The following is a 27,644-nucleotide window of genomic DNA, read 5'->3' as shown; positions in this document are numbered from 1 at the left end:
CGTATCCCTAATAGAAGGGTCGCAGATTCACAATCCGGAAAACACTAATAGAAAAATTCGAAATGGCGAAAGGGACTAGGCTTTAAAATTGGAAAAAAGTTATTTTAAAATTCATAAAAAATTAAATAATAGGGTTTATCTAAGAAAATTGCAGCTAAGTTCATCCGGGCCGAACTTTTTTCAAAAAAAAAAAAATTAAATAAAATAAAATACGTTATATCTTTATTCGGAGGCTATACGAAAACGTTGACCTGCATAAATAATTTTTTGTCATAGGCTGTAGTACCCATTGAGATCTTCAAATACGAAATTTGAAATTCTTAGGCATAGACTGAAGTACTCCTTAAAAGCTTGAAACGAAATTTGAAACGATTCGGGTGAATAATGTCGATAAGATCATCAAAACACCGAATATCGGGAGATACCGTTATATGGTGGATATACGAAGATCTGGAACTGCATACGTAATTTTTAGATATAGGTTGAGTATCCATTACAAGCTTCGAATACAACACTTCGGGTGAATAATGGCGCTAATATCATGAAAATACCGAATATCTTGAGATATTGTTAAATGGGGGCTATATAAAGACGTGGACCTGCATACGAAATTTGTAGGCATGGACTGAAGTACCCATTACAAAATTCGAATACCACATTCAAAAAAATTCGGGTGAATAATGTAGCTAAAATCTTCAAAATATCGAATATCGGGAGGTACCGTTATATGAGGGTTATACGAAGACGTGTACCTGCATACGAAATTCTTAGGCATAGGTTGTAATATCCACTACAAACTTCGAATACGAAATTTAAAACAATTCGGGTGAATAATGTAGTTAAAATTATCAAAATACCGTTATATGGGGGCTATACGAAGACGTGGACCTGCATACAAAATTTTCAGTCACAGGCTGTGTTACCCAATTCAAACTTCGAATACGAAATTCGAAACGATTCGGGTGAATAGATGCGCTAAGATCATTAAAATACCGAATAAAGGGAGTTGCCTATACGAAGACGTGGACCTGCGTAAGAAATTTATGGCATATGCAGTTGACCCATAATAAATTTCGAATACGAAATTTAAAACGATTCGGTTGAATAATGTCTCAAAAATCATAAAAATTCCGAATATCGGAAGGTGCCGATATATGGGGGATATACGATATTGTGGACCTGTATAGACAAATCTATTTCTGTGGGTAAAGTACTCACAAAGAACTCTTGTGCAGAATTGCAGACGATTCCCTTGAATAATGTGTCTAAAATCATCAAAATATCGAATATCAGGGGTACCGTTATTTGGGGGCTATATGACATCGTGGACCCATATAGATAATTCTCTTCCAGGGGATAAAGTACTCACAATGAACTCCTTTATAGAATTCCATTGAAAAATGTGGATAAATCATAAAAATACCAAACATCGGAAAGTGCCGTTATATGGGGACTATACGATATCGTGAACCTATATAGACAGTCCTCTTTCAGGGGATAAAGTAGTCGCAATAAACTTCTTGTGTGAATTTTCAGACCATTCCATTGAAAAATGTGGCTAAAATCATCAATATATGGAACATCAGGGGTTACTATACGATATCGTGAACCGATATAGCCCATCTTCGAATTTCACCTGCCTGCGCACAAAAAAATGGAAATAGTTCCGATAATTAAATACGCCATATAGTTTATATTAACTAGTTCGTTTTGAAAATACATACCTCTGCTTTTTCGATTGAAGAATTTTACCCGCCAGAAAAGTTATTTAAAAGAAAAGTGATGATTTCAGAACCCATTTGACAAGCAACAGTTAGCATACGATTCAATATCCACCTCTTCTAAATTTTTATTAATTTTTTTTATTATTTTTTTTTTCTTTTGAGTAATAAAATATTAATATAATTTGTTCTACCTACTTCACCCTACTCCTCCTCCTGAAAACGCCTTAGAAAAGCCAAAAATCTAATTAAGAAACTCAACAAAACAAATGGTTTGAAGCGTTCCAATTCAGCCATCGAATTCGATATATCAGCAATGACAGCTGCCAATCGCAGACATATCTACAGTAGGTAAGTACCCTCAGAATGATAACTCATAACTTGATGATGATTACCCAATAATAAACAATGAAAAAATGAAACAATTTTAAATTTTTTTCTAACAATAATTACAAAAAAAAAAAAAAAAACACAATTGGCAGTGATTTTATTTTTTAATAATTAAAAAAACAGCAAAGCACCAAACACACTAAACAACAAAAATTCATGAGTTTTGCCTTGTTAAGGCGAAGATCATATGTTTTATGATTTATGTGTTTGTTTTCTCTTTCGAGACGAGCTTAATGATCTGAATGTTGCTTACAAAAAAAAGAAAAACTGCTTTATGTATTTTATTTTCAAAATTAAAAAATTATCTATTTCAAGTTTATTTTTTTTAGATTTTTTAAGTTGAAATTTTATTTTATTTAACGAAAAAAAACCTTTCAACCAAAACAAACAACAAATTTTATGTTTCATTTTACAGCAATCGTTCGGCAAGTTCAGAGCAAGAAAACTCCGACCAATCGGAACATTCGGAGAAATCACCCTTGGTTAGCGCCAGGTTAGACAGTTTGGCTAGGCTATTTTTTAGCAAATCGATGCCAGCGGAAACCGGAAGTAGAGATACTCTAGATTCAGTGCTAACAACAAGGTTGTCACAATTCCTGTTCACTGGTTTATTCTTTTATTGGGTTCTTATTCTATTTTTAGAGACTAATTTTCTTGTGTTTTCTTTTTTTCGTTCCTCTTTGGTAACAATTGGTTTAAAGTATTATTTTGTTGTTTTTTACTTTTGTGGATTGGCATTAGAATTTGGATTTTATTTTTTTGTTTTTTTTAATTAACAATTGGCTAAGCTTTTATTTTTATGTTTGAAATATGTGAATATACTAATATTTGGCTAATGAATGGTATTTGTAATTTAAACTCGTAACACATGGGCTGAGAAGTTTTAGAAGTTAATTTTTTCGTTCAAATTGAATAGTCGTTTAATCCTCTTTAAGACTTCTAAGCAAAGGAGTCTTTATTTTAAATATAAAAATTTATTCAATTTGAAATAAAAATTCCTTTCAATTGAATGAAACTAAAATGAGTTTTGGGTAATTTTCATATATCTGTGCTCATCTTTCAGTTTTTCGTACTTGTATTATGGTTTTCAAAAGAGCGGTGTCTAAAATGTTTTTAGAAAATTCCACTTACTGTGGAAAGCAGGTGGTAAAATTATATGAAGGTTTTACCAAATAATGGCCTCATAATGAAATTTTTCATCTCCTATTCGACTGTAAATTGTGATTCAGCATTTTTATATTCTTGACATAACATTGACAAAAAAATTCCCACACTTGGATTGAAAAATAGATATAATAAAATTATATTTACTTTTATATTTTTTGATAAAGTCAATTGGCGCCATTATTAATTAGATGTTAAAATTCTTCAATGTTGGTCAAAAACATCAGGGGCATAATGTATTCAGTTGGCCTAATACGAATACCCTGAAGTGTGGATGGTACAGTAGTTGGAAGTCGTAGCAAATAATACCTTTTATATACCCTCTATGTTGTGGCTCGGTTGAATTGAAGTAAATTCTAGGTAAAAAAAACTACATAAACTGTTGGGCGCCATCTTTTGTAAATTGAAATTTTTGTTTCGCGAATTTCGCATGGGGCTTATTTAATTTAAGTTAAAACTTTTATGTTTCTCTCCAATAATATATGTTGGGCGCCATTTTCATGTGCCCTACATTTCGTGATGGAGAATGGATTACTTCATTGTAATGATATAGGGATTGTTATCTGTTGAGAGTATGAAATACCAAATTTAATACTTAAAAAATCTATAGAAAATGAGACTAGAATCATAAAAATTCCGAATACCGGGAGGTGTTATTAAATGGGGACTTTAGGACCCATATAGACCACGTTATGTCATAAAAAGAGATCCCATTGCAAACTGAAAATAAAATTTTCAAACAAATCCAACGGAAAGTGTTTCTAAAATTAATAAACCCCTGAATTATAGAAGTAACCGTTATATAAGGTCTAAAAAGAAAAAAGTTACAGGGTGAGACAAAAAACTGCAACAAAGTCAAACGACATAATTTTACATTATTATTTAAATTTTATTGAATGAAAGCAAAAATGCTGGAAATATGATGAAATTTTAGAATAAGTTTAGATTTGCTCGAATTGGTCACCTTTGACTCGAGTTATGGCCTTCAAACAGCCAATGAAACTATCACACGCTGCCCGCATGTTGCTCTGCTGTATTTTGGCCTATTCCCGGCGAAGCGTTTGCTTGAGGTGATCTACACTTGGTATTTTTGAGTGCCAACCTTGCTTTCCAAAATATTCCAGACACAATAGTCCAACGGATTGGTATCCGGAGATTTTGGTGGCTATTGTGCGCTGGAAATCAAGCGAGGAACCTAATTTTTGCAACCATTCTTGGGTGGCGCGTGCTGAGTGCGATGGTGCTAAGTCCTGTTGGAATGTCGAAGGTCTACGGCCAAAAAGTTTGCGTGCCCAGTGCTTTAATACACCCTCCAGAATATTTTCGCGATAATATTCCGCATTTACTCTGATGCCACGATCGACTAATACGAGCGGAAAGCGGCCCACACTATCACCATGGCCGACGCTTGAGTTCTGGTGGCCAACCGAAGGTGCACATTTTCAGCTGACCTCTTTGGCAAGTAAACACGATCATTTTGTTTGTTTACAAACTGCTGGACAACGAATGTTTTCCAAATTCTGCAGTTCACCAAATTCGACCAAGCGAAGCAACTCTATAGCTCTATTGAGTCTACTTTCTTTCTGTTGCGGTGTAATTTCTTGCACTCTTTGGAAGTTCAATGGCTTTACCCCGAGCTCAATTTTCAATATTTGCCGAATGGAATATTGCGATATGTTCAGCTCACGAGCCATTTTTCGCCCACATCGACGCGGGTTTCAATCAAGTCGCTTCTTTACTTTTCGAACCATTTCTGCTGATGTTGCTGTTTTCTTCCGTCCACTTCCTTGACGTCGGGCTACGCTACCAGTATCACGGTAACGAGCGATGGTACGAGACACAAAAGAATTATTCACATCACGCTTGAAATCCATTACAAATAACTTTTTCTGAAAAATTCTCACCAAAATGCTTTTAAACAATATAATAAGCTCTCACTGGAATAATTTTAACAGCTGTCGGACGAGTGTTTTTTTGAATCTCACCCTGTATATGTATACTTTGTTGACAAAATTAATATACCTCCCACAGTATAGTGGAGGGTATAACAACTCAGACATCCTTGCTCTGAAATCCTTCAATTTTTTTCATTGATCCGACCCCATCGAAATTTAATAACTACACTCTTTTCTTTTTTTCTTCTCCTCATTTCTTCCTGCCGATTGAAGCTGTTGCCGAAATAGTACAGCCGCGCATCCTTAAACCAAAGAGAAGTTCAAAGATCATTTTAATGTGAACCTAAAGTTCAATTTTTATACCCAACACCACATATGTCTTTGTGGATGTGTTTGGAGAAGGAAGCGATATAGACCCATATTTACTTTTAAGGATCTCCATAGAATTCTGAGCCGATGTATGCATGTCTGTTCGCACGTTAACAAAATGCAGGTCGCAATATACGATTGAGATGAAATTTTCCAAACACGATTTGTTTGGCCCAAGGACGAATCCAATCGAAATTGGTGAGAATCGGTTCAAAATTTAGATATAGCTCCGAAAATATCTTCAACAGTCCAATTGACTTGAATTTTAGCACATCCGAGCATATTCGGTATAGAAGTAAGTACATTAAAAAAATCGGTTTAGATATAGCCATAGCTCCCATGTATATATTTCATCCGATTTGGGGTTTCAAGCCCCTCACATGCGTAATATGCTCTCCATAACAATGATATATTTCATCCGATTTGGGGTTTCAAGCCCCTCACATGCGTAATATGCTCTCCATAACAATGATATTTTATAGCAGATGCTGCTCGACAATACCTCTGCCAAATTGTATCGAGATCGGTTAAGATTTTTATACAACTTCGATATACATCTTCATCCGATTTTACGCTTAGTGCTCACCATATATGTAATATCAGCCCGATGTGAGAAGATTTTTTCATATTCAACCGAATATTTCCATTTGGTGAAACTCGGTCCGGTATATCTCTATATATATTTTTAATATAATCTTATCGAAGTCATATCATGCACTATAGAGCAATGTTATTTGGTTCATAGTTGATATGATCTACTTCACATAAATTCTCAATATAAACGATTTTGTCAGGGGAGCTCTACTAAATACGCATAATTGTGTAGGGTATCATATAGTCTGATTTTCTTTAATAAAAAGTCTAAACTTTTGTCTTTAAAATTCTTCAAGAATATTTAATAAAACTACTTGGGAAATATTAAATAAAATTCAGAATCCATAAATTCCCTCAAAAGTATTTGATGAAAAATTTGGGCACTAAAGCCCTTAAAAACTAATTAAATGGAATCAGAAGGAGTAGTCCGATATTGTCCATCTTCATAACACATCTTGTGTTGATAGAAGTATTGGGATGTACCGAGATTGAAAGTAATCGGATGCCCATTTCGCGTTTTATGTACTTAATGGTTATTCCAAATTTTGACCCTTTGTGGGGTAGGTACCAGAAGGAGTGGTCCGTTCAATCCGTTCTTCACAACAGACCTTGTCTAAGTGGAAATATTGAAATGTGCCAGTTTAGAGGTAATTGGACTCTTGTAAAAATTTTATAAACGTTATATTTTTCAAAATGTTGACCAAAAGTAGTGGTCCGATATATCCCATTTACAGCAGGCCTTTCGTTAACAAAAATATTGGGATGTGTTAAATTATAAGACAATTGGATTCTTATTTCACATTTTATAAGAGTTATAATTATTCGAAATTTTGACACATTGTGGGCGAGGTACTTGATGGAGCGGACCAATTTTGCCCATTTTAGCACCTGACCTACCACTGTAAAAAAGTTCAAAGTTTGCACAAAATCAGATGATCCGTTCTCTTTCTATGAAGCAAATTATTTTCTTTGAAAATTTCGTCCTTTTGTGGGGTAGGTACCAGAAGGAGTGGACCGATTTTGCCCATCTCCAAACTCGATCTAAGTTTGATAATAATATTACGATGTACCAAGTTTAGACCAAATCGGATACAGCATTCGAGCGTTATCGTGCGCACCAACCAGAGAGACGGGCGGACGAACATCTCTAGATCGACTCGAAATGTCCTGTAACGGATTTGGTCTAAAGAATCCTAGGGTCTAAAACCGTTGTTTCGATGATATATACCATCTCTAGCCATATGGCTGAGGCTATAAATATTAAATGGAAAATCCACGATTTTCTATGGGAAAATTATGATCAATTATGGCCTTGAACTTCCTTCCAAAAAAATTAAACTAAATCACATTGTGTGGCCCTCTTTTAAAACGTTCAACAATTTTCGATTAGGGCTTTTAAAGTCTTATAACAACATTTTTTAGAAAACATTTAAAAATGCATGCTCTTTGTATGAAAACTCTGCGTATGATTGGTATGAAATATAGGAAATAAATGAAATAACTCATATGTTTAGGGACTGGTGTAATGAACTATGAACTAGAATCCCACAACTCTACTGCAGGGCCATCTTTAATAAGATTTTAATAAAAGATCTTTATGATGTCCTTCAAAATACTTTAACATATGAACTAGATCTTCAAACTCAGCCCATGTGTTATTTCTAGATTGGTAAAATATTTGTTTTTAATTTTATTAATTTTTTTGGTATCATGTGAACAAACCTCGTCCCTATAAAAGATACACCTTACATGTTTGCATGTTTTACATTTTTACTAATTAATAAATACCAACACATGTTTGAATATATGTACATATACTTGCCTGCCGGAATGAATTTTCAATTTACCCCCATTTTTTTTACAAATTCCTCTTTAAAAAAAAAAAAACCTATTTATTGCTAAAATTTATTGATCTGGAATTTGAAAAAAATATTGTTTTCCCCCCATTTGTGGTTTTCTCGCTCTGGTTTCCCTTTTTCAATGGTTAATGTTATGTTTTTAATTTGCAATGTCCCTTGTGTGTTATTGTTTCAATTGTTTTCGAGTTGTTTTTTGTTTAAATATTGCAAAACCCCAATGTATTTTAATTAATTATTGTACACAAATAATTGTTGGTTTTTTATATATTACACACATATTTTTTGTATTTTTGTTATAATATTTATATGTAATTTTAAAACCACAAAACAGCACTCAGCAGAAAAAACACCACTCTAACCACAGCTACCACAACAATTTGTCCTAAAAACACATTTGCAAATTTTACAATAATTTATTATATGATATGAAATTAATATTTATTATAGTTGAATGTCAAGTTATTTAACAATTTATTGACTTTTAGAATAACATTATTGAAGTGTCAGAATTAATCAAATACATACATAAAGCAAAGCGAAATGGTAAAGTCTGACGTTTATTAAATATTTAGGTTTAAGAAGATCGATTTTTTTGTCTATAGAACGTTTTTTTCTTCTGAAAGTAAAATAAATTACTTTACAAAGTCTTTCTGTGATTCCCCAGAGATCGGTATTAAATTTTAAGTTTTCGCTACCTCTGAAGCAGATAAACTTAGGGAAAAAAGATAGGCATAGTACAGGGCTTACAGCTTTGAAGAAAGTTAAAGATTTGAATGCTTCGGAAGACGCTTGAACGCACATATACTAAGTCATAGCTGATTAGATCTCTGAGTAATTAATCAGCATTTTTGATCGCGGAAATATTTGCTGAAACACTACCAAGGGTACCCTATGCAACAAATTTCAATTTTTCAATAATTTGAAAGTAGTGCTAAAGAAGACTCATTTATCGACGTTTTTAATCGAAAAGTAGCCAAATTAGAGGGGGAAAATTCCTCCCTCATCCAAACTTTGGAAATTTTCGGATTAAGATTCCTCGGCAATATTGGAGATAAAAACACGAGGAATATTTGAATCGCTGCGAGACAAAAAAAACGGATTTTTGGTCCCTTTTTATACCCTACAACACTATGTGTTGGGGGTATTATAAGTTTGATTGGGCTAAAAATTATGTAACACCTCGAAATGTTGGCTTACCACATAGGAAAGTATATATGGATCTTCCTATCTCGCCGAGATTAGACGTTCTAGCTATGTATGTCCGTCCGTCTGTCCATGTTAATTTGTAATCAAGCTACAGGTCGCAATTATGAACCAATCCTCACGAAATTGCAAATGGAGGTGGGGTTATGGTCAGAATAGAACCTTATTGTTTTTGGAGGTGGTCGCACGATATTTAGGGGTTGAAATGGACCAAAAACAGTTGCTCTATAGGCTACAGTTATGAACCAATCGACGCCCAATTGTGCGGACATCGGACAATAATAAGCGGGTAAAATATACCCTAACTTTATGTAAGAAAATAGGAAAATTCCCACTAAACCGCTAATATTTTCAATCCCAGCCAAATCACAAATACATTAAAAGATCACTTCTGACCATTTTAGTGATGCCAATAGTCAAGAAATCGGATATATAGCAAAATAGGTATAATATATATGTAAAAGCATTGATCTTATTTATTCTGCTTATAAATCAAGAACCGCTGGGCCGATTTTCACAATTTTCATCAATTCGGAATGGTCTCTTGCCAGAAAACGATAAAATCTAAGAAAATCGCGAAAAATATACCAAAAAAAAAGTGAATATCTTTTGTCGAATTTTTTAAATTTTTTTTCATATTTTTTATCGCATGCAATTTTTTCAATTTGACTTACAATTTTGAATTGTAAATTTTCTAAATTATTGTAATCGACTCGGAATTTCGCATCTGAAGTTAAAGTCAGGGAAGAAGTCTAGCATTTTGGATGACTGTAAAATGGACCACAACTTTCGTGTGAAATTGTTTTGATTGCATAACAACACTACGGAGTGCGTAAATAAAGGGTAACCTCTGGGCGGGGCTCTTTGACATTATTTCAAAATGGATTTGGATATAAGGGGACTTCGAACATATTGTAGTGTTGTAGGGTATCACATGGTCGGACCCGCATGACTATAGCCTTTTCTTACTTGTTTTAAAATTCCCTATAAACGGGAGCGTAGCAAGTCAAAATATTCTAGAAAAATTATTAGTCATAAAATTCTACTATAGGTCCTAGAAGACGTCAAGAGTCTAAATCTTACCTAGACGCCAGAAATTCATATATTTAAAAAAAACGTTTTGGGGTAAAATCTCCAACAAATCATCATTTTATAACGTTGACGTCAGAGACAAAAATATTCATCATTAAATTTTACAGTAAGCCACCAGAGAAAATAAATCTATATTTTCACTGCATATCAGAAAAAATTGTATCAATTTTCCACCAATAAAAAAACAGTCGAGCTGGACCGACTATATGATACTCTACACCACTATGCGTATTTAATAGAGCTCCCGTAACAAAAAAGTTCATATTGGGAACTTATATAAAGTAGATCATAGCAACTATGGACCAAATAACATTGCTATATAGTGCATGATATGACTTCTATATTCTATATTCATGCATGATTCTATTCTATATATTTATGGAAACATTTATTCAACTTGGGTTGATATTACATATATGATGAGCAATAACCGTATAATCGGATGATGATGTATACCGAAGCTATATAAAAATCTGAACCGATCTCTATAAAATTTTGCAGTATCTGATGCCCAGTATCAAATATCATTGATGTGGAATGCATATTACGTCCGTGATGGACTTTAATATCGGATGAAACATATATATGGGAGCTATAGCTATATCTGAACCGATTTTCCAAAATTTGAAGCCCTTGCTTTTAGATTGAATTCCGTTGGAAGTGAAAAAATTCAGTTCATTTGGTCCATTTGGTGCACAATTAACCCGAAATCGGTTGAAGATACATATGGGAGCTATATCCAAATCTTAACCGATCTCTAAACACTTATTTCTGAGCTGTATCTGGTACCCGCGCTTATTGTTGTGGAGTGCATATTACACATGTGAGAGGCTTTAACACCAAAGTACTTGTTTCTACGATGAATTTGGTCGGAGTTGCTAAAATTCAATCCATTTGAGCTGATATTAGTCATTTGGTGCATAATAAACATGATATTGGATAAAGATATATATGGGAGCTATATATATATCCTGATCTTATCCGATCTCGATAACATTTGACAGAGGTATTTTTGAGCTCTATATGTTATCTGATACTAAATATCACTCTTGTGGAATGCATATTACGTGTGTGAAGGACTTTAAACCCCAAATCGGATGAATCCTATATATGAGAGGTATATATATATATATATATATCTAAGTCTGATCCAATTATCACCAATTTCAATAGCGGTTGTCCTTGGGCCACACAAATATTGTCATTATACCCTCAGTCATATGACTAGAGAGGGTAAATATCATTTGATGTGGTCAAAACGTGCCTAGTTGAAATAACGGTTTTAGGTCCTAAGTCCTTATTAAAAAATGAGCTCAACAGTTAAGGTGATTTTTCTATCAAATGGGCCCATATTAAAAGGCTACACTGTCCTGGTATCTACATCGCAACTAATAGCCTAAGAGATTATAGCCTGTTTCTATAACTTCATTTCCTTTCATATTCAAATTTATCTCAAAAAGTTTTTTTATTGCATTAAAACTTAAATTAAATTACCCCCACACAAATGTTGGTGCAGTGCCAAGCTCTGATATTATTATTTTATTAAATAACTTACGCTATGTTATTTATAAACTACGCCATGAAAGCGCAATAATAAATCAACGTAATTTACCCGGATGACTTCCTGTTGGACAATTTTTCACATTCACCTTTCTGAGTGAAAACCATTGTTAATATCTGTCATTTCAGCGAAAAGGCCATAAACCACAAAAACCAGCAAACCAGATATGTCCTCCCAACTGCGCTCCCTCTACCACGCTCTCTCCCTCCCTCGCTCTCTTTCAAAATACCCCTCAATCTTTGTCAAATAAACTTTTATAATGGCAATAAAAATATGTAAATTTTATTAACATCCACTCGTGGCTGTCGGAAAGCATAAAGCAGTCCGGAACATGTACCTAAGCTAATATGCATATGAAAGTGTGTAAGGGTGTGTATGTGTTGATGCTACAAACAATTATTGGAGCCATAAAATTAAAGGTAACCGAAAATTTTACATTATAAAAGATTGGGAGGTAATGTGTGTCATGCAACGCTAATGGAAATAAATCAATGCATATGAAAATAAAGTTATATCTGGAGGTGTATAATATTATACCACATGGATAATAGCTTTATTGCGCCAGACATTCAAAACAATTTCAATTATAAAATTGGGAACCTTTTTTCAAATGATTCAATTAAAAAATGGAAAACGCGTGTATTTAGATTACATTAGCTGTTTTTAAATTCTTAACGAATGAGGGAGGGTACATTATTTTAAGTGGTAAAATTTAAAAAAAATCCATTTAAGGTCAAATATAAATGTCCAGGGGTGGCGTATGATTGCTGTCAGCAAATAAAGGTTATATGTCAGTTTTGAAAGAAATTAAAAGCAAGGCACTTATGGGGGATGGAAGGAAATAAATGTATATTCGATAATATTATTGATCCCCCCCCCCCACTTCGAGCAAAAACAAACCTTAGAAAATATTGGAAAAAATAGGACCAAAGTCGGATGGCCCGACTTTATGATACCCTACACAAGTAATAAACAAAGACATAGAAGTATAAAGATGGGACAAGACAGAGTCAAGATATAGCAACCCTGTGAAAATACCTCTGTTGTTATGATATCGTAACAACATAGTTAGAAATGTTATGCGATTTAAACCGCTTAGGCAATATGCAATTAATTTGGAAATTCTATGGAATAGACTTTTGAAACCCAACTTTTGGATTTTTCAAACTTTTGTTTGTCATTTTTTTCTATAAATATATTTTTTTATATTAACATGGTCCTGCCATAAGCGGTTACCCAGACAGTATAGACACAAACCATTTGCTCAGAATGCATTTTGTCTAGTCTTTACCATTTTAGGTCTTTGTAATAAATTAAAGTATAATGGAGGATATACAAACACTAACAAAAAAATGATGAAAAAAATTAAAAAAAATCGTTGGGCGCCACTTTTAATAAAATTCATTCGAAGTATTCTAGATTCAAAAACAAAAATCTCCCGCTTCCTGAGATGCTATCTCTTCCGAGTTCTTATATTACAAACACCTATTTTAATCAAGACAACTATCCAAATATCAATGGGTTATCCCTATCATCCGAAGAAAGTCGACCAATACAAGAAGACGATACCAAACAAGGTAACAAATACTACTTCCCCATTCTTCTAATAGAATGATCTTGCGTAATTACCCAGTATCATCATGACGACAACTGCAATCAAAGGAAAAACACAAGCATGGAAGTGATTTCCACGACCCGAGTCTAACCAAAGGCATTTGACAGACCTCGAATTATTCGTGAACTAACTTCAGTTATGCAACTAATCCCACTCAAGAAAAAACTTGGATGAAGTGTTGAGCGCTATCTTTTCAAAATAAGCACTTTCTGTTCACCGAGGTATCGAATGTTACTGTGAGGATTGCCACATAATTTAGTAAAGAATTATATGTTGGACGCCATTTTTAGTTTCGTTTAGATTCCCCATCGAAAAACAACAAAAAAGTCCTTCAGAAGGCTTTCTATGCAAGGAGAGTTGTGTTGGGCACCATCCTCTCAAAGCTAGCACTTTGATGACAGAGGTGTCGAATTTTACCGCGGGAATTGCCACATTATTTAGTAAAAAATTATATATTGGGCGCCAGGTCTTCTAAGAGGACCTTTAGCAGGTTTTCTATAAATGGAGAATCATTGTTGTTCTCGTTTAGATTCCCCATCGACAACGACAACAACGACTTTCAGAAAGCTTTCTATGTATAAGGGAGTTGTACTGGGCCCCATCTTCTCAAAAACAGCACTTTCTGCCGTGGGGATTGTCATATCATGTAGCAAAATTAAACAAAAAATTTATGTTGGGCGCCATCTTTAGTTTCGTTTTAAAAGGAGGACTTATTGAAGGTCCTCTATCGATAGAGGACCAGTTGAAAGTCCTTTATTTGATTTTCTACAATTAATAGGTTCAATAGGTTCTCTAGGGATAGATGACATTCAACCTGTCCTCTATAAATAGAGGACCTTGGATAGAGAACCTTCTGCATGAATGGAGAACCTTCAACAGGTCCTCTATGGATAGAGGACTTTCAATATGTCCTCTATCGATAGAGGACCTTCAATAAGTCCTCCTGCAGCAGGACTGCTATTGATGGAAAACATTTTGCAGGTCTACTACCATTAGGCCTTCTACGGATATAAACCCGCCAGCAGGTCTTCTAAGGAAGACCTTCAGTAGGTCTTCTATGTATAGACGATCTTCAGTAGGTCTCCTATGTATAAAAGATCTTCTACATGTCATCGGTGGATACAGGACCTTCTGCAGTTATTTTGTGAACAGTCACAATTCAGTAGGTCCCATATAGATAGAGGATATTCTATATGCCTTCCGTGGACAGAGGACCTTCTGCAGAGGGCCTTCAGTATGTTTTCTATAAATTGAGGACCTTCAGTAGGGCTTTTCGGAAAGAGGACCTTCAACAGGTCTTCAATGAATAGAGAACAGGTCTTCCTCTATGGATAGGGGACCTTCAGCAGCTCCTCTATGAATAGGGGACCTTCAGCAGCTCCTCTGTGGATAGGGGACATTCAGCAGCCCCTCAATGGATAAGGGAACTTCCGCAGATCTCCTATTGATAGGGGACCTTCAGCAGCAGCAGGTTTTCAAGTAATAGAGAACCTTCAGTAGGTATCCTATAGATCTTCATCAGGCCTTCTACATAGAGGTTCTCTACCTATTGATTAAAAGCGCTAAATTCTCCCAAAATCATCCAAATCTTAATTTGAATTCTTCAGCTTTATTTTAAGTAACAACCTTTGCACGTAGGTGTATATCCATTGCATTTATCTGTCCTTTTTTCATAACGTTTTGTCTAAGACATCTTATCTTCAATTATGACAGACTCTTTAAATATTAACGAGTCGTTTGAAATCCTGTCAGTGAAATGTTTCCCATAAAAGATAGGAACTGAAAGAAAAACCCACAGAGCAAAAGAAGTAATCTGCAACCACTGCCAAATTTTTTTTTTTTTGTTCACAATGAATGCAAGGTAAGCAGCTTAACAAGAAATGCCAGATAGTTGGATATTTATTTTTTTCATTTCGTTTTTGCTCTCCTTGCCAAAGGGTGAATGCAGAAAGCATCATAAAGCCATCATCAACAGCCAAGTTAAAGTTTTATGTTTGATATTATTTTGATAGGGCTTGCCAATGATTTCGAGACTCAGTCCATTAAAATAGAAAATCAAAAAAGAAAATGAAAAATGAAAAAAAAACTGCAACAGGTAAGTTGCAATAGGGGAGTGAGAGAGAAAGGAAGCAGGAAAATGAACTGTTAACTGTAAGAAAATATTTGTGTTTGCTTTTTGATCCGCTTTCGTCGTCCTATCATCATAGCCAATAAGCGCGAAAAGTCGATCTAGCTGTGGAAAAGGTTGCAAAGGTCGTGGAATGGGCTTTAGTGAAACTATAATAAAGGGCAACTGGAGATTTTTAACAAGTATGGTATAATAAGAATATGAAAAGTATTAAATATATTAAATAAATTGCAAGAATTTACAAAAATGTATGAGGTCATAATTCTCACTAGAGGTCCTGCTATGCTCGCCCATTATACATATTGATATAAAAAATTAATATTTTATTTAAATTTTTTTTTATCTTCGCATCTTCATTGCTCAATTTTTTTATGTCTTGAAAATTTCCTTCGGTAAATACATACCATATCCCTGAACTGCAATGTATACAAACAAAAGATATGTTGCACAAAAATTGAGTAGGAAATCGCACGACATGACAGTTTCGTATATTTTTTCCCCCCAAGATAACGATGCAGTTGTTCAAGGAAAAGTAAAAAAATAAATAAACAAGAAAATAAATTGCTTTCGCATATCTTTTACATCTTATAAATGAAATGAATGTGCGTTTGTTTCGGTTTAAATAAATATATGCGAGTGCACACATATGCGTGTTTATTAGAGTGGAGGGTAAAAACACACGGAATACACTTGTGGCTCAAAGTCATACCACTTCTCCGCTTTAAGTCTGTTCTCTTACATTCCACTATATGCCCAGCGGCCTTTTTTTGCACATACATCTTCCAACGGAGACCACTAACAATGTCAGTGCGACTCATCCACAGGCTCTACAGGGTGAGATAAAAAAAAAAACTTCAACAAAGTCAAACGTCATAATTTTTACATTTTTATACCCTACAACACTTTGTGTTGGGGGTATTATAAGTTTGATTGGGTCAAAAATTATGTAACACCTCGAAATATTGGTTTGCCATATAAGAAAGTATATATGGATCTTCCTATCTCGCCGAGCTGAGTCGATCTAGCTATGTATGTCCGTCTGTCCATGTTAATTTGTAATCACGCTACAGGTCGCAATCACGAAATTGAAAATGGAGGTGGGGAACCCACCCTATGGTTTTTGGAGATGATCGCATTATATTTAGGGGTTGAAATGGAAAATTTTGATTTTGCAGTTGCACTACAGGTCGCAATTATAGACCAATCAACGCGGATGTTAGCATGGGGCTAGAGCTTAAGGCTGGGCAGAAGTCTTCCAATTTTGATGGTCATTGGGTAATATTTAGTGGGTGAAATAGACCATAACATTTGTGTTAAATAAAAGTCAAATTTTCCATTAAACCGCGAATATTTTTAATCCCGGTGAAATCACAAATTGACGAACAGGTCAATTCTGACCGTTACGTAGATGCCGATAGTAAATATATCGGATATATACAGCGAAATATATACAATGTATTTATACAAAGGAAGGGCATGTTATCTAGAACGCTTATATCTTAAGAATGGCTGCAGCTATTTTGACAAATTTTGCCAATTCAGAATACCCTCTTGGCATAAAAGAATAAAATCTAAAAAAAATCGCATAAAAAGATGCCAATAATGATATTAATATAGATTTTGTAGTATTTTGTGACATTTTTTTATTTTTTCATACATTTTATCGCATGCGATTTTTTCAATTTGACTTTAAATATCGAAGTGTATATTTTGTAATATTTTTTCACCTTCCAACACAGATTGGGGTTATTATATATATATATTAGAATTACCGTCCGATCCTTACGAAAATTTTCATTAGGGTAGGATTAGACTCAGAAGGGCTAAACATATTGTTTTTAAAGATGTCCGCAATATATTTAGGGGTTGAAATGGACCAGCAATATACGTGACATAATTTCAAAAGCGATCTCTTTCAAAATGGATTTGGACATAAGGGGGCTTCTAACATTTTGTAGTGTTGTAGGGTATCACATAGTCGGCTCCACACGACTATAGCCTTTGCTTACTTGTTTTTAAATTTTATTGAATGAGAGAAAAAAATGTCGGAAAAGCATCAAATTTTAGAATTAGTTTAGATTTGTTCGAATTGGCAGCCGTTGGCAAGAATTAGGGCCTTCAAACGGCCAATGAAACCATCACACGCTGCCCGAATGTTGCTCTGCGGTATTTTAGCCAATTCCGGGCGAAGCGCTTGTTTGAGGTGATCGACACTTTGGTATTTTTTAGTACCAACTTTGCTTTCCAAAAAACTCCAGAGAAAATAGTCCAACGGATTGGTATCCAGAGATTTTGGTGGCCGTTGTGCGCTGGAAAGAAACGAGGAACCTCATTTTGTAACCAAAATGTTTGACTCCCCAAGCCTTTAATGCACCCTCCAGAATATTTTCGCAATAATATTCGGCATTTATTCTGATGCCATGGTCGGTTAGAACGAGCGGAGAGCGACCATCGGCTGTTATGGCGACCCACATCATCACCATGGCCGGCGCTTGAGTTCTGGTGCCCAACCGAAGGTGCACATTTTCAGCTGACCTCTTTGGCAAGTAAACACGATCAGTTTATTTGTTTACAAACTGCTGGACAACGAATGTTTTTTTCATCGGAGAAAACCAAATTCGGCAGTTCACCACTTTCGGCCCAGCGAAGCAACTCTTTAGCTCTCTTGAGTCTATTTTCTTTCCGTTGCGGTGTAAGTTCTTGCACTTTCTGGAATTTCAATAGCTTTACCCCGACCTCATTTTTCCATGTTTGCCGAATGGAATATTGCGATATGTTCAGCTCACGAGCCATTTTTCGGCCACTGCGACGCGGGTTTTGATCAAGTCGCTTCTTTACTGGTACGAGACACAAAAGATTTATTCACATTTAAATGCTGGAGCGCTCTAACGATAGCCACTTTTGGTATTCCAGCCAAATATAAAGAAATCACATTATCACGCTTAAATTCCATCACGAATAACTTTTTTTTTGGAAAAATCTCACCAAAATGCTTTTGTACGCTTGTAAACAATATAATGAGCCGTCACTGGAATAATTTTAACAGCTGTTGGACGACGGGCTTAGAAATTACAGCAGTCTGAAGTTGGTTGCAGTTTTTTCATCTCACCCTGTAAGTATTTCAGATATAGCTATATATAGCTATAGCTACCATAGCTCAGATATATCCCATATATATGTTCCATCCGATTTGGTGTTAAAGTCCCTCATACGCGTAATATGCACTCTACATGAATGATATTTGGTACCAGATATCAGATAAAGCCCAGAAATACTTCTGTCAATTTTTTTTCAAGATCGGTTCAGTTTTGGATATAGCTCCCATATATGTCTTAAACCGATTTCAGGCTAATTGTGCACCGAGAAGGTGTTTAAGTCTCATACATTCGTAATATGAATTTGACAACAATGATATTTGGAACCAGATATCTTATAGAGCTCGAAAATGCCTTTGCCAAATTTTATCGAGATCGCCTAAGATTTGGATATAGCTCCCATATATATCCGTAATCCCATTTCAGGTTTATTGTGCAAATAATGGCTAATATCAACCCAAATTGGGTGAATTTCGGGATGTACGTTTCCATTTGGTGGAAGTCGGCTCCGATATACATATTTTTTAATATAATCCTTCTCGAAGTGATGTCATGCGCTCTATAGCAATGTTATTTGGTATAAAAGATAAAAATGTCTCCGTCAAATTTGCTGATAATCAATTCAAAATTGGATATGCCTTCCATATATTAGTTCCCTCTGAAACCAAACTATAACTGCTCTAAAGCCAAATGTTGGGAGGTGGTATGATCTGCTTCAAATAAATTCTTTTGTTACGGGAGCTCTACTAAATATGCATAGTGTTGTAGTGTTGTCGCCAGACTTTTGACCCTTCCTTACTGGTTTCAATATTAAACATGGAAGCATATCTAAAAGTTCGTACCTGGTAGGTGTTACCTATACCAGAACAACCATTTAATAGACAATCCTCCAGTATTTTCTATAGTATTGGTCGCACGAGTCGATGTTTTAAACAAATCGGCCAGATTGTTGTGTGGAATTTGGTCATTTAACACAATATTAATGTTTTTTCAAACAATCCGTGCACACAAACATTTCTTCCTTAATATTCAGCTTCCACTTTCTTCAGTCGTCTTAAACTTCTTTTACTGAATCCTGACATTTTATTTAACCTAAAAACCCCTTTTTATTTTATAAGTTTAATTTAATTAATTTTTAAGGACGTTGGAAATAATTTCAATAACTTTTCAACAATACTTTTCCTCGACCCAACCTTGCGATCCAAAATACTCCAGACACAATAGTCCAACGGATTGGTATCCGGAGATTTTGGTGCCCATTGTGGGCTGTAAATGAAGCGAGGATCCTTATTTTGTAACCATTTTTGATGAGTCTTGTTGAAATGTCCAAAGTCTGCGGCCAAAATGTTTGCTTTAATACACCCTTCAGAATATTTTCGCGATAATATTATTAATACGAGCGGAGAGCGACCATCGGCTGTTATGGCGGCCCACACTATCACCATGCACCGGCCATGGTGGTGGCCAACCGAAGAGGCAAGTAAACACGATCATTTTGTTTGTTTACAAACTGCTGGACAACGAATGTTTCCTCATCGGAGAAAACCAAATTCGGCAGTTCACCACTTTCGCCAAGCGAAGCAACTCTTTAGCTCTTTTGAGTATATTTTCTTTGTGTTGCGGTGTAAGTTCTTGCACTTTTTGGAATTTCAATGGCTTACCCTGAGTTCATTTTTTCAATGTTTGCGAAATCCAGCCAAATATATAGAAATCACACTATCACACTTGAATTCCATCACGAATAACTTTTTTTCTGGAAAATTCTCACCAAAATCCTTTTGTACGCTTGTAAACAATATAATGAGCTGTCACTGGAATAATTTAAACAGCTGTCGGACGAGTGGCTTAGAAATGACAGCAGTCTTGGTTGCAGTTTTTTCATCTCTCCCTGTATAGCAATATTCCTTAGAAGTAAAGGGAACGTTACAAACCCCTCTCAACCCTAATGACACAAAACAATACTTCTTAGAAGTAAAGGGAACGTTATATGCCCCTCTTTACTTACAAGAGAACACACAAACTTCACGAATATGAAAGTTAAGAGAACGTTACAAACCCCAATCAACTCTAACTATGAAACACTACAAACCTCCTTTTAGGCCGTTATGTGCCTTACGAAGCCGGGTGCTTTTTTATTGTCGTCGTGATTTAGTTCGGCTATACGACTGGATGAGTACTTCTAGTTGAAAATGATCTTTGCTAAATTACATAGAGACCAGGATAACTAATTCTGGTTGGATTAATTACGAATACCTTAGAGGATTAAACACGGGATATAGAGCACAAAGAGTGTAGACCCAAGTGTTACGAACACTTCAGAGTTCAAACCATCAGGTGCTGGCTATGCGGACTAACGGGTATCACAAGCTGAATTGTATGAACTGTGTTTTTCCGACACATTGACTATGTCTATTTAATCAGGTGCTAAGAATTTGATCAACCACCATTCATTTGTGTCACAGCCTAAGGTTCTATCGTGGCATGGTGCACCTTTGTATGACACACTATTCAACATTCCCATTTATTGGTCATTGCATGTTATGACGATTAGTTTGAGTTTGACGAGACATCGAGCATTTAGTTGTCACGTAGTGTTATGCGTTTGTTCAAATAGCGTATGACAGCGTTCTCTTTCCATGACACAAATAGAGAAATATGTCGCATTTTCAGCCTCTTTTGACATACTTACAGTAATAAATCCCATACAATTTACAAATTTTGAATGGGTTCTTTACTTCAGACACATGTTTTGCAAGAATAGCTGTCATAATTTCAGTGATCAGCTATTAGTTGACATCAATTTCTCCTTTAAATAAATTCATCAATTCATTATATACATTTCACGGAATTCCTCGCTTATAGTCATTCTTTATATGAGGTCTTCCTTGGCTTTTCCTGATCCGTTGAATTTGACATAAGGGTCAAAGTTGGTCGAGGAAAGTCACAGGGAGGGATTTTATCATCTCTCCTGTAGATTACTACCATAAATAGTATTTTAAGGACCGACAAAGTATTTAAACAAGTCTGCTATGCAGACGACGTTATAATACTTTTAAAGGGAAAGAACCCTAACTTGTTGTGCAGAAAGGCCGTGTCGGCTCTGAAACTCGCATACAACTGAGCTAGACCAAGACTTCTTAATATAAACCCGAAAAAAATTAGATATGTCTTTTCACCAGAAAAACAAAACTGTGCCACTTCGATGAACCCGTCTTCCTAAATAAGACTATCAACATTTCCAATTAGGTTAAATATTTGAGCGTGATTCTAGATAGGAAACCTAATTGGAGAGACCATATCCAAGAAAGAGCAAATGAAGCACATAAATGCTGGGCAAGGTGTAAATTGATTCTCTGCTCAAAATGGGATTTCAATGCAACGATGACACACTGGCTATTCAAAAGCGTAATTAGACCTGTTCTAACATAGCTGGTAGATAGCAATGGATAAAAATGTAATACGAAAATATTACAGAAAGCCCAACGAATGTGCTGCTTAAGTATCTGAAGTGCAATAAAGATACCACCAACTAGGGCTTTAGAGACAATTGTATATGTTCACCCAATAGATATTCAGATATGGCATGAAGCGGCTGTTGCGGCCATAAGGCTGAGGGTAACGTGACATACCATCTTAAAATTTTACAGGTATCAACAGCAGAATTATAGGTAACGAGATAGCGAACTATATGAGATCTTTCTTGGCATCTCTTCTTGGTTTGAGCTTCTTCTGAAATTTCATGTTTAGCTTTTTCCCTTGGATTCATAGGCAAAGCATCCAGAGAATATCCCATAATTCTTCTCTCCCTTTGGTGAAAACGTTATTCTATTTTGAATTTTTATAACTCGTTAAGGTTAAACACCAACAAATGAGATGCTATTTATATGGCCAACAACATCCCAAACTGGCAATTTGTACTCGTCAAACTTTTCCTCACATTATTGTTTACCACACATATCTCATCAACGCCATAAATTTCAAAAGTTTATTCGTTTGGATTTTTTTTTGTTTCTTTTGTCGAAAACTTTGTTCGACCTTAACTTTTGCGCCACCGTTGAAAAGTTGTTTTTGACAAATATTTATTTGTTATTTCGATGATATGTATTTTTCACATCAGCGGTTGTCGTGGTTTGGGTCGAAAATGATTTATATTTGACAGCCAGGGATATATGTGTTTGAGAAATTTTGATAACTTCACATAAATATGTATCGTATAAATAAATACACAGGGTGAGATAAAAAAAAACTGCAACAAAGTCAAACGCCATAATTTTTACATTTTTTTTTTAATTTTTTTGAATGAAAGCAAAAAATGTCGGAAATAACATCAAATTTTAGAATAAGTTTAGATTTGTTCGAATTGGTCACCTTTGGCACAAATTATGGTCTTCAAACGGCCAATGAAACCGTCACATGCTGCCCGAATGTTGCTCTGCGGTATTCTGGCTCATTCCCGGCGAGTGGTCGACAATTTGGTATTGTTTAGTGCCAACATTGCTTTCCAAAATACTCCAGAGATAATAGTCCAACGGATTGGTATCCGCAAATTTTGGTGGCCATTGTGCGCTGGAAATGAAGTGAGGAACCTCATTTTGTAACAATTCTTTGGTGGCGCATGCTGAGTGCGATGGTGCGATGGTCCTGTTGGAATGTCCAAGGTCTGTGGCCAATATGTTTACGTGACCAAGGCTTTAATACACCCTCAACAACAACAGCAATAGGTGTCGAACCTATCCTAAATTAGGGCTTTCAAATTTCCAATAAGATGAAATATTTGGGCGTAATTCTAGGTAGGAAACGTAATTGAAGAGACCCCTTCAAAAAAAGTGCAAATTCAGCTCATAGATGCTGGACAACGTGTAAAATGACTATAGGCTCAAAATGGGGTTTCCATTCAAGAATAGATAACATTTTATATGATCATATTCTATCCTAAATTAGAGTACGAAATTTCAGATTTTTATTTCAATAAAAATTTGCTTTGACACTGAAAGGGCTATGAAATATATGTTTCTTTCTGGCTGATTCTTAATCAAAAATATGTCTTTTCTTTGGAGACTTATAGTAAAATTTCATGAAAAATATTTTTGTCTTTGACGTCATGCTTCTAAAATTATGATTTGTTTGAGATTTTCGCACAAACTCACAAAAAGTACGGCTTTAACCCTACATTGAATATATATGAATTTCTTGACGTCTTCGAGGACCAACAGTAGAATTTTATGAAAAATAATTTGTTGGGACATTTTGACTATCCTAAAGGCAGCTTTTAATCACTTTTAAAAAAGCACCAACCAGACCCCTTTGTTGACTCTCTACAGGGTTAAAACTTTCGACCTAAAATGTTCCTCGTATTTTTATCTGCAATATTGCCGATTGCTATCACAATCTACATAAAATGCACGAATTTCGATGAATCTTCATCCGAAAATTTCCAAAGTGTGGAAGAGGGGGGAAGTTTCCCCCTCTATTTAGTTTACTTTGTGATGTTAACTTTCAAAACATCGATACAAGTGTCTTATAAAATGTGATGTAACAGTCGGATTGCCTTCAAATTACACACATCATAATATTTTTTTAATCGAAGGTCCGGTGTGAAGATGGAATATATCGGTCTACTCCTTCTGGTACCTCCCCCACAATGGCTCAACATTTTGAATAATTATGAAGCTCATAAAACGCGAAATGAGCATCCGATTATTTTAATACTTGGCACATCCCAATATTACCGCTATCACAAGACCTGAGATGGAATATATCGGACGATTCCTTCTGACACCTCCCCCACAACGGGTCAAAATATTGAATATCCATGAAGCTCATAAAACAAGAATTACCATCCAATTCCATTCAGACTTGGTACATCTCAATATTTCTATCTATTTTAAAAAATGGTAGAGATAGTACCATTCCTCCCCACAAAGGGTCATAGTTTTGAATAAACAAAACGATTATAAAAACCGAAATAAGCATTCTGTTCTCTTCATATTTCACACATCCCATTTTTTCTACTAACACAAGATTCGCTGTGAATATGGGATAAACCGGTCAACTCCTTCCGGTACCTCAACCACAAAGGGTCAAAATTTTGAATATCCATGAAGCTCATAAAACTCGAAATAAATATCCGATAATAAAACAAACCTCTAGAAGACTGTATCTCCTAAACTTATATCCCATAGAAATATAGTGTACTTAAGGCCCTTTCCACCCCTCGACGTGTCATAAAATTACCGATTATTGTTCTTTTGCTCATTTCGGAGAGACTTTGAACGTTCGGTACGGTATAGTTCACAAATCATATTGGAGGCGTATGTCAGATGATTTTTTAAAGTACCATAATATATTACATAAAAAACGACACTTGACACACAACTCTGAACATGATGTTTAAACTAGCCTTAACCTAACAAATAACCAACTTTGTCCACAAATTTCCAACACTACAGGCTATCAACATAAACTGACTTCTTCGAAGCAAATCCATGAGTCCGCCATAGCCTTTCATGGCACATTTATTGCATAGTTTAGGAACCTCTTGCCTTTGTACGCAACTATGCAGCTTCTACTTCTAGCTTATAGAACGAAGTAGAATATTTTCTTCATTGTTCTGCTGCATTCTTCAAAATTGTAACCACACACACACTCGACGTCATTCATTGTCATTCATTCTCCACATGACTACAATAGAGTCAAAAAAAGATGATTGTTTGTTGACCAGGCCTTTGGCATTTACTCTGACCCACATACAAACGCACGCACACACTCTCATAAAGTTTCCATTAATTTGTGGGCAAAAGCGACACACACACTCACACAAAGTGCCATACATGTAAGTGTACTTACATTGCAGAGTTTGAAGAAAATAATTAGAGATTTTTTTCTTGACTCAAATGTGGCTGAAGAATTTTTTCATTTATTTTCGGAAATTCTCTTTTGGGAAAATAAATTAAGAATTTAATTTTGTTATTCTTGTTAACATTTACACAAGTTGTTGTGTTTGTTTTTTCACTCACCGCCATCACCACTAGGAAAATTGCCAATGATGAGTTTTGTTTAAGATTCACTCATGCTTGCCAACCAATGCTTGGTCAACAGAAGTTCAATGAAACGGAATGATGTGGAAACTGCAACCACAAGAGGATATCACAAACACACACACACACAAACACTCATACATTATTAAACTTGATGAAAACTGAGAGAGTTGTTAAGAATAAATTCAATTAGTAAATAAAGAACGGGAGATTAAGTTATCAAAAATGGCTTAGTTTCTTCAAAGAACTTATAGAACGAGAGAAAAATCAGTAAAAAAAGGTCAAAATCGAGCTGGGCCGACTCTATGATACCCTACACCACTTTGCATATATTTTAGAGCTACATATTACAAATACGCGGTTTTATGGGGAATTTATGAGAGCAAAAATATACTAAATATGATCGTTTTTTAATTATGTATTATTCATCAAAATCCATCCTACTTTTTAAGCACAATAAACGTGATATAGGGTGAAGATATGTATATGGGAGCTATATCCAAACCTGAACCGATCTCCATAAAATTTAGCAGAGGTATTTCCATGCCGTATCTGATACTTGGCACCAAATATCGTTGTTGTGGAGAGTATTTTACGGGTGTGAGGAAGTAAAATACAAAATCGGATGAAACATATATATGGGACCTATAGCTATATCTTAACAGATTTTCACCAAATTCATTTACTAGGCTGAATTTGTTCATATGTACCAAAGTCGGTGCGATTCGGGTTTATATTAACCATTTGGGGAACAATAAACTTGAAATCGAGTAATGATATATATGGGAGTTATATTCAAATCTGAACCGATCTCGATCAAATTTGGCAAAGGTATTTCTGAGATGCATATATTTTTTCTAGTATCGTTGTTACACATGGCACATTACGGCTGTGGAGAAGAACTTTAAAAATCGGATAAAGAATATATACGGTAGCTAAGCTATATCAGAACCGATTTTCACCAAATTTTACATACTTGTTCCTATGCTCAATATTCGTTATTTTGATGATATTCGGTATTTTTATGATTTTAGCCACATTTTTCATTGGAATGGTCTGAAAATCCACACAATTAGTTCCTTGTGAGTACCTTATCCCTTGGAAGAGAATAATCTACATAGGTCCACGATATCGTATAGCCCCCACACAACGGTATCTCCGATATTCGGTATTTTGATGATTTTAGCCCCATATGTTTGCGCCTTCCGATGTTAGGTATTTTAAAGATTTTAACAGAATTTTAATGGATTTTTTTCTTTTTTTGAAAATTTTCTAGTTCGTTCCATGGTGGAGGGTATTCAAAGTTCGGCCCGGCCAAACTTAATGCTTTTTTACTTGTTTTTTTTTTTTTAATTTTGTTGAATGGAAGCAAAAAATGTCGGAAATAGCATAAAATTTTAGAGTAAGTTTAGATTTGTTCGAATTGGTCACCTTTGGCACAAATTATGGTCTTCAAACGGCCAACGAAACCGTCACATGCTGCCCGAATGTTGCTCTGCGGTATTTTCACCCATTCCTGGCGAAGCGCTTGCTTGAGGTTTTCGACAATTTGGTATTTTTTAGTGCCAACCTTGCTTTCCAAAATACTCCAGACACAATAGTCCAACGGATTGGTATCCGGAGATTTTGGTGGACCTCATTTTGTAACCATCTTTGGGTGGCGCGTGCTGAGTGCGATGGTGCTGAGTCCTGTTGAAATATCCAAGGTCTGCGGCCAAAATGTTTGCAGAATATTGTCGCGACAATATTCGGCATTTATTCTGATGCCACGGTCGATTAAGACGAGGGGAGAGCGACCATTGGCTGATATGGCGGCCCACCTCATCACCATGGCGGGCGCTTGAGTTCTGGTGGCCAACCGAAGGTGCATATTTTCAGCTGACCTCTTTGGCAAGTAAACATGACCATCGGAGAAAACCAA

General features: G+C 35.3%; 1 protein-coding gene across 5 annotated transcripts in view; it reads left to right on the top strand.

The window, feature by feature from the left end:
• LOC101897398 (slowpoke-binding protein) overlaps positions 1-27,644 on the top strand; it is a 138,391-nt gene that overhangs the window by 75,346 nt on the left and 35,401 nt on the right. For 2 of the 5 annotated variants that reach the window (XM_020035792.2, XM_020035791.2), the window contains exons 3-4: positions 1,953-2,072; positions 2,527-2,694. In XM_020035792.2, the coding sequence (XP_019891351.2) occupies positions 1,953-2,072; positions 2,527-2,694 (288 nt within the window). The remainder of the gene's footprint in view (positions 1-1,952; positions 2,073-2,526; positions 2,695-27,644) is intronic. The other 3 variants (XM_059131666.1, XM_059131664.1, XM_020035793.2) reach the window with 2 other exon arrangements.

This window comes from Musca domestica, unplaced genomic scaffold (assembly GCF_030504385.1).
Source record: "Musca domestica strain aabys unplaced genomic scaffold, Musca_domestica.polishedcontigs.V.1.1 11, whole genome shotgun sequence".
In the NCBI taxonomy this organism is placed as follows: Eukaryota; Metazoa; Arthropoda; class Insecta; order Diptera; family Muscidae; genus Musca; species Musca domestica.
Note: the sequence above shows the minus strand (reverse complement) of the source record. Positions and strands in the feature narration are given on the sequence as shown.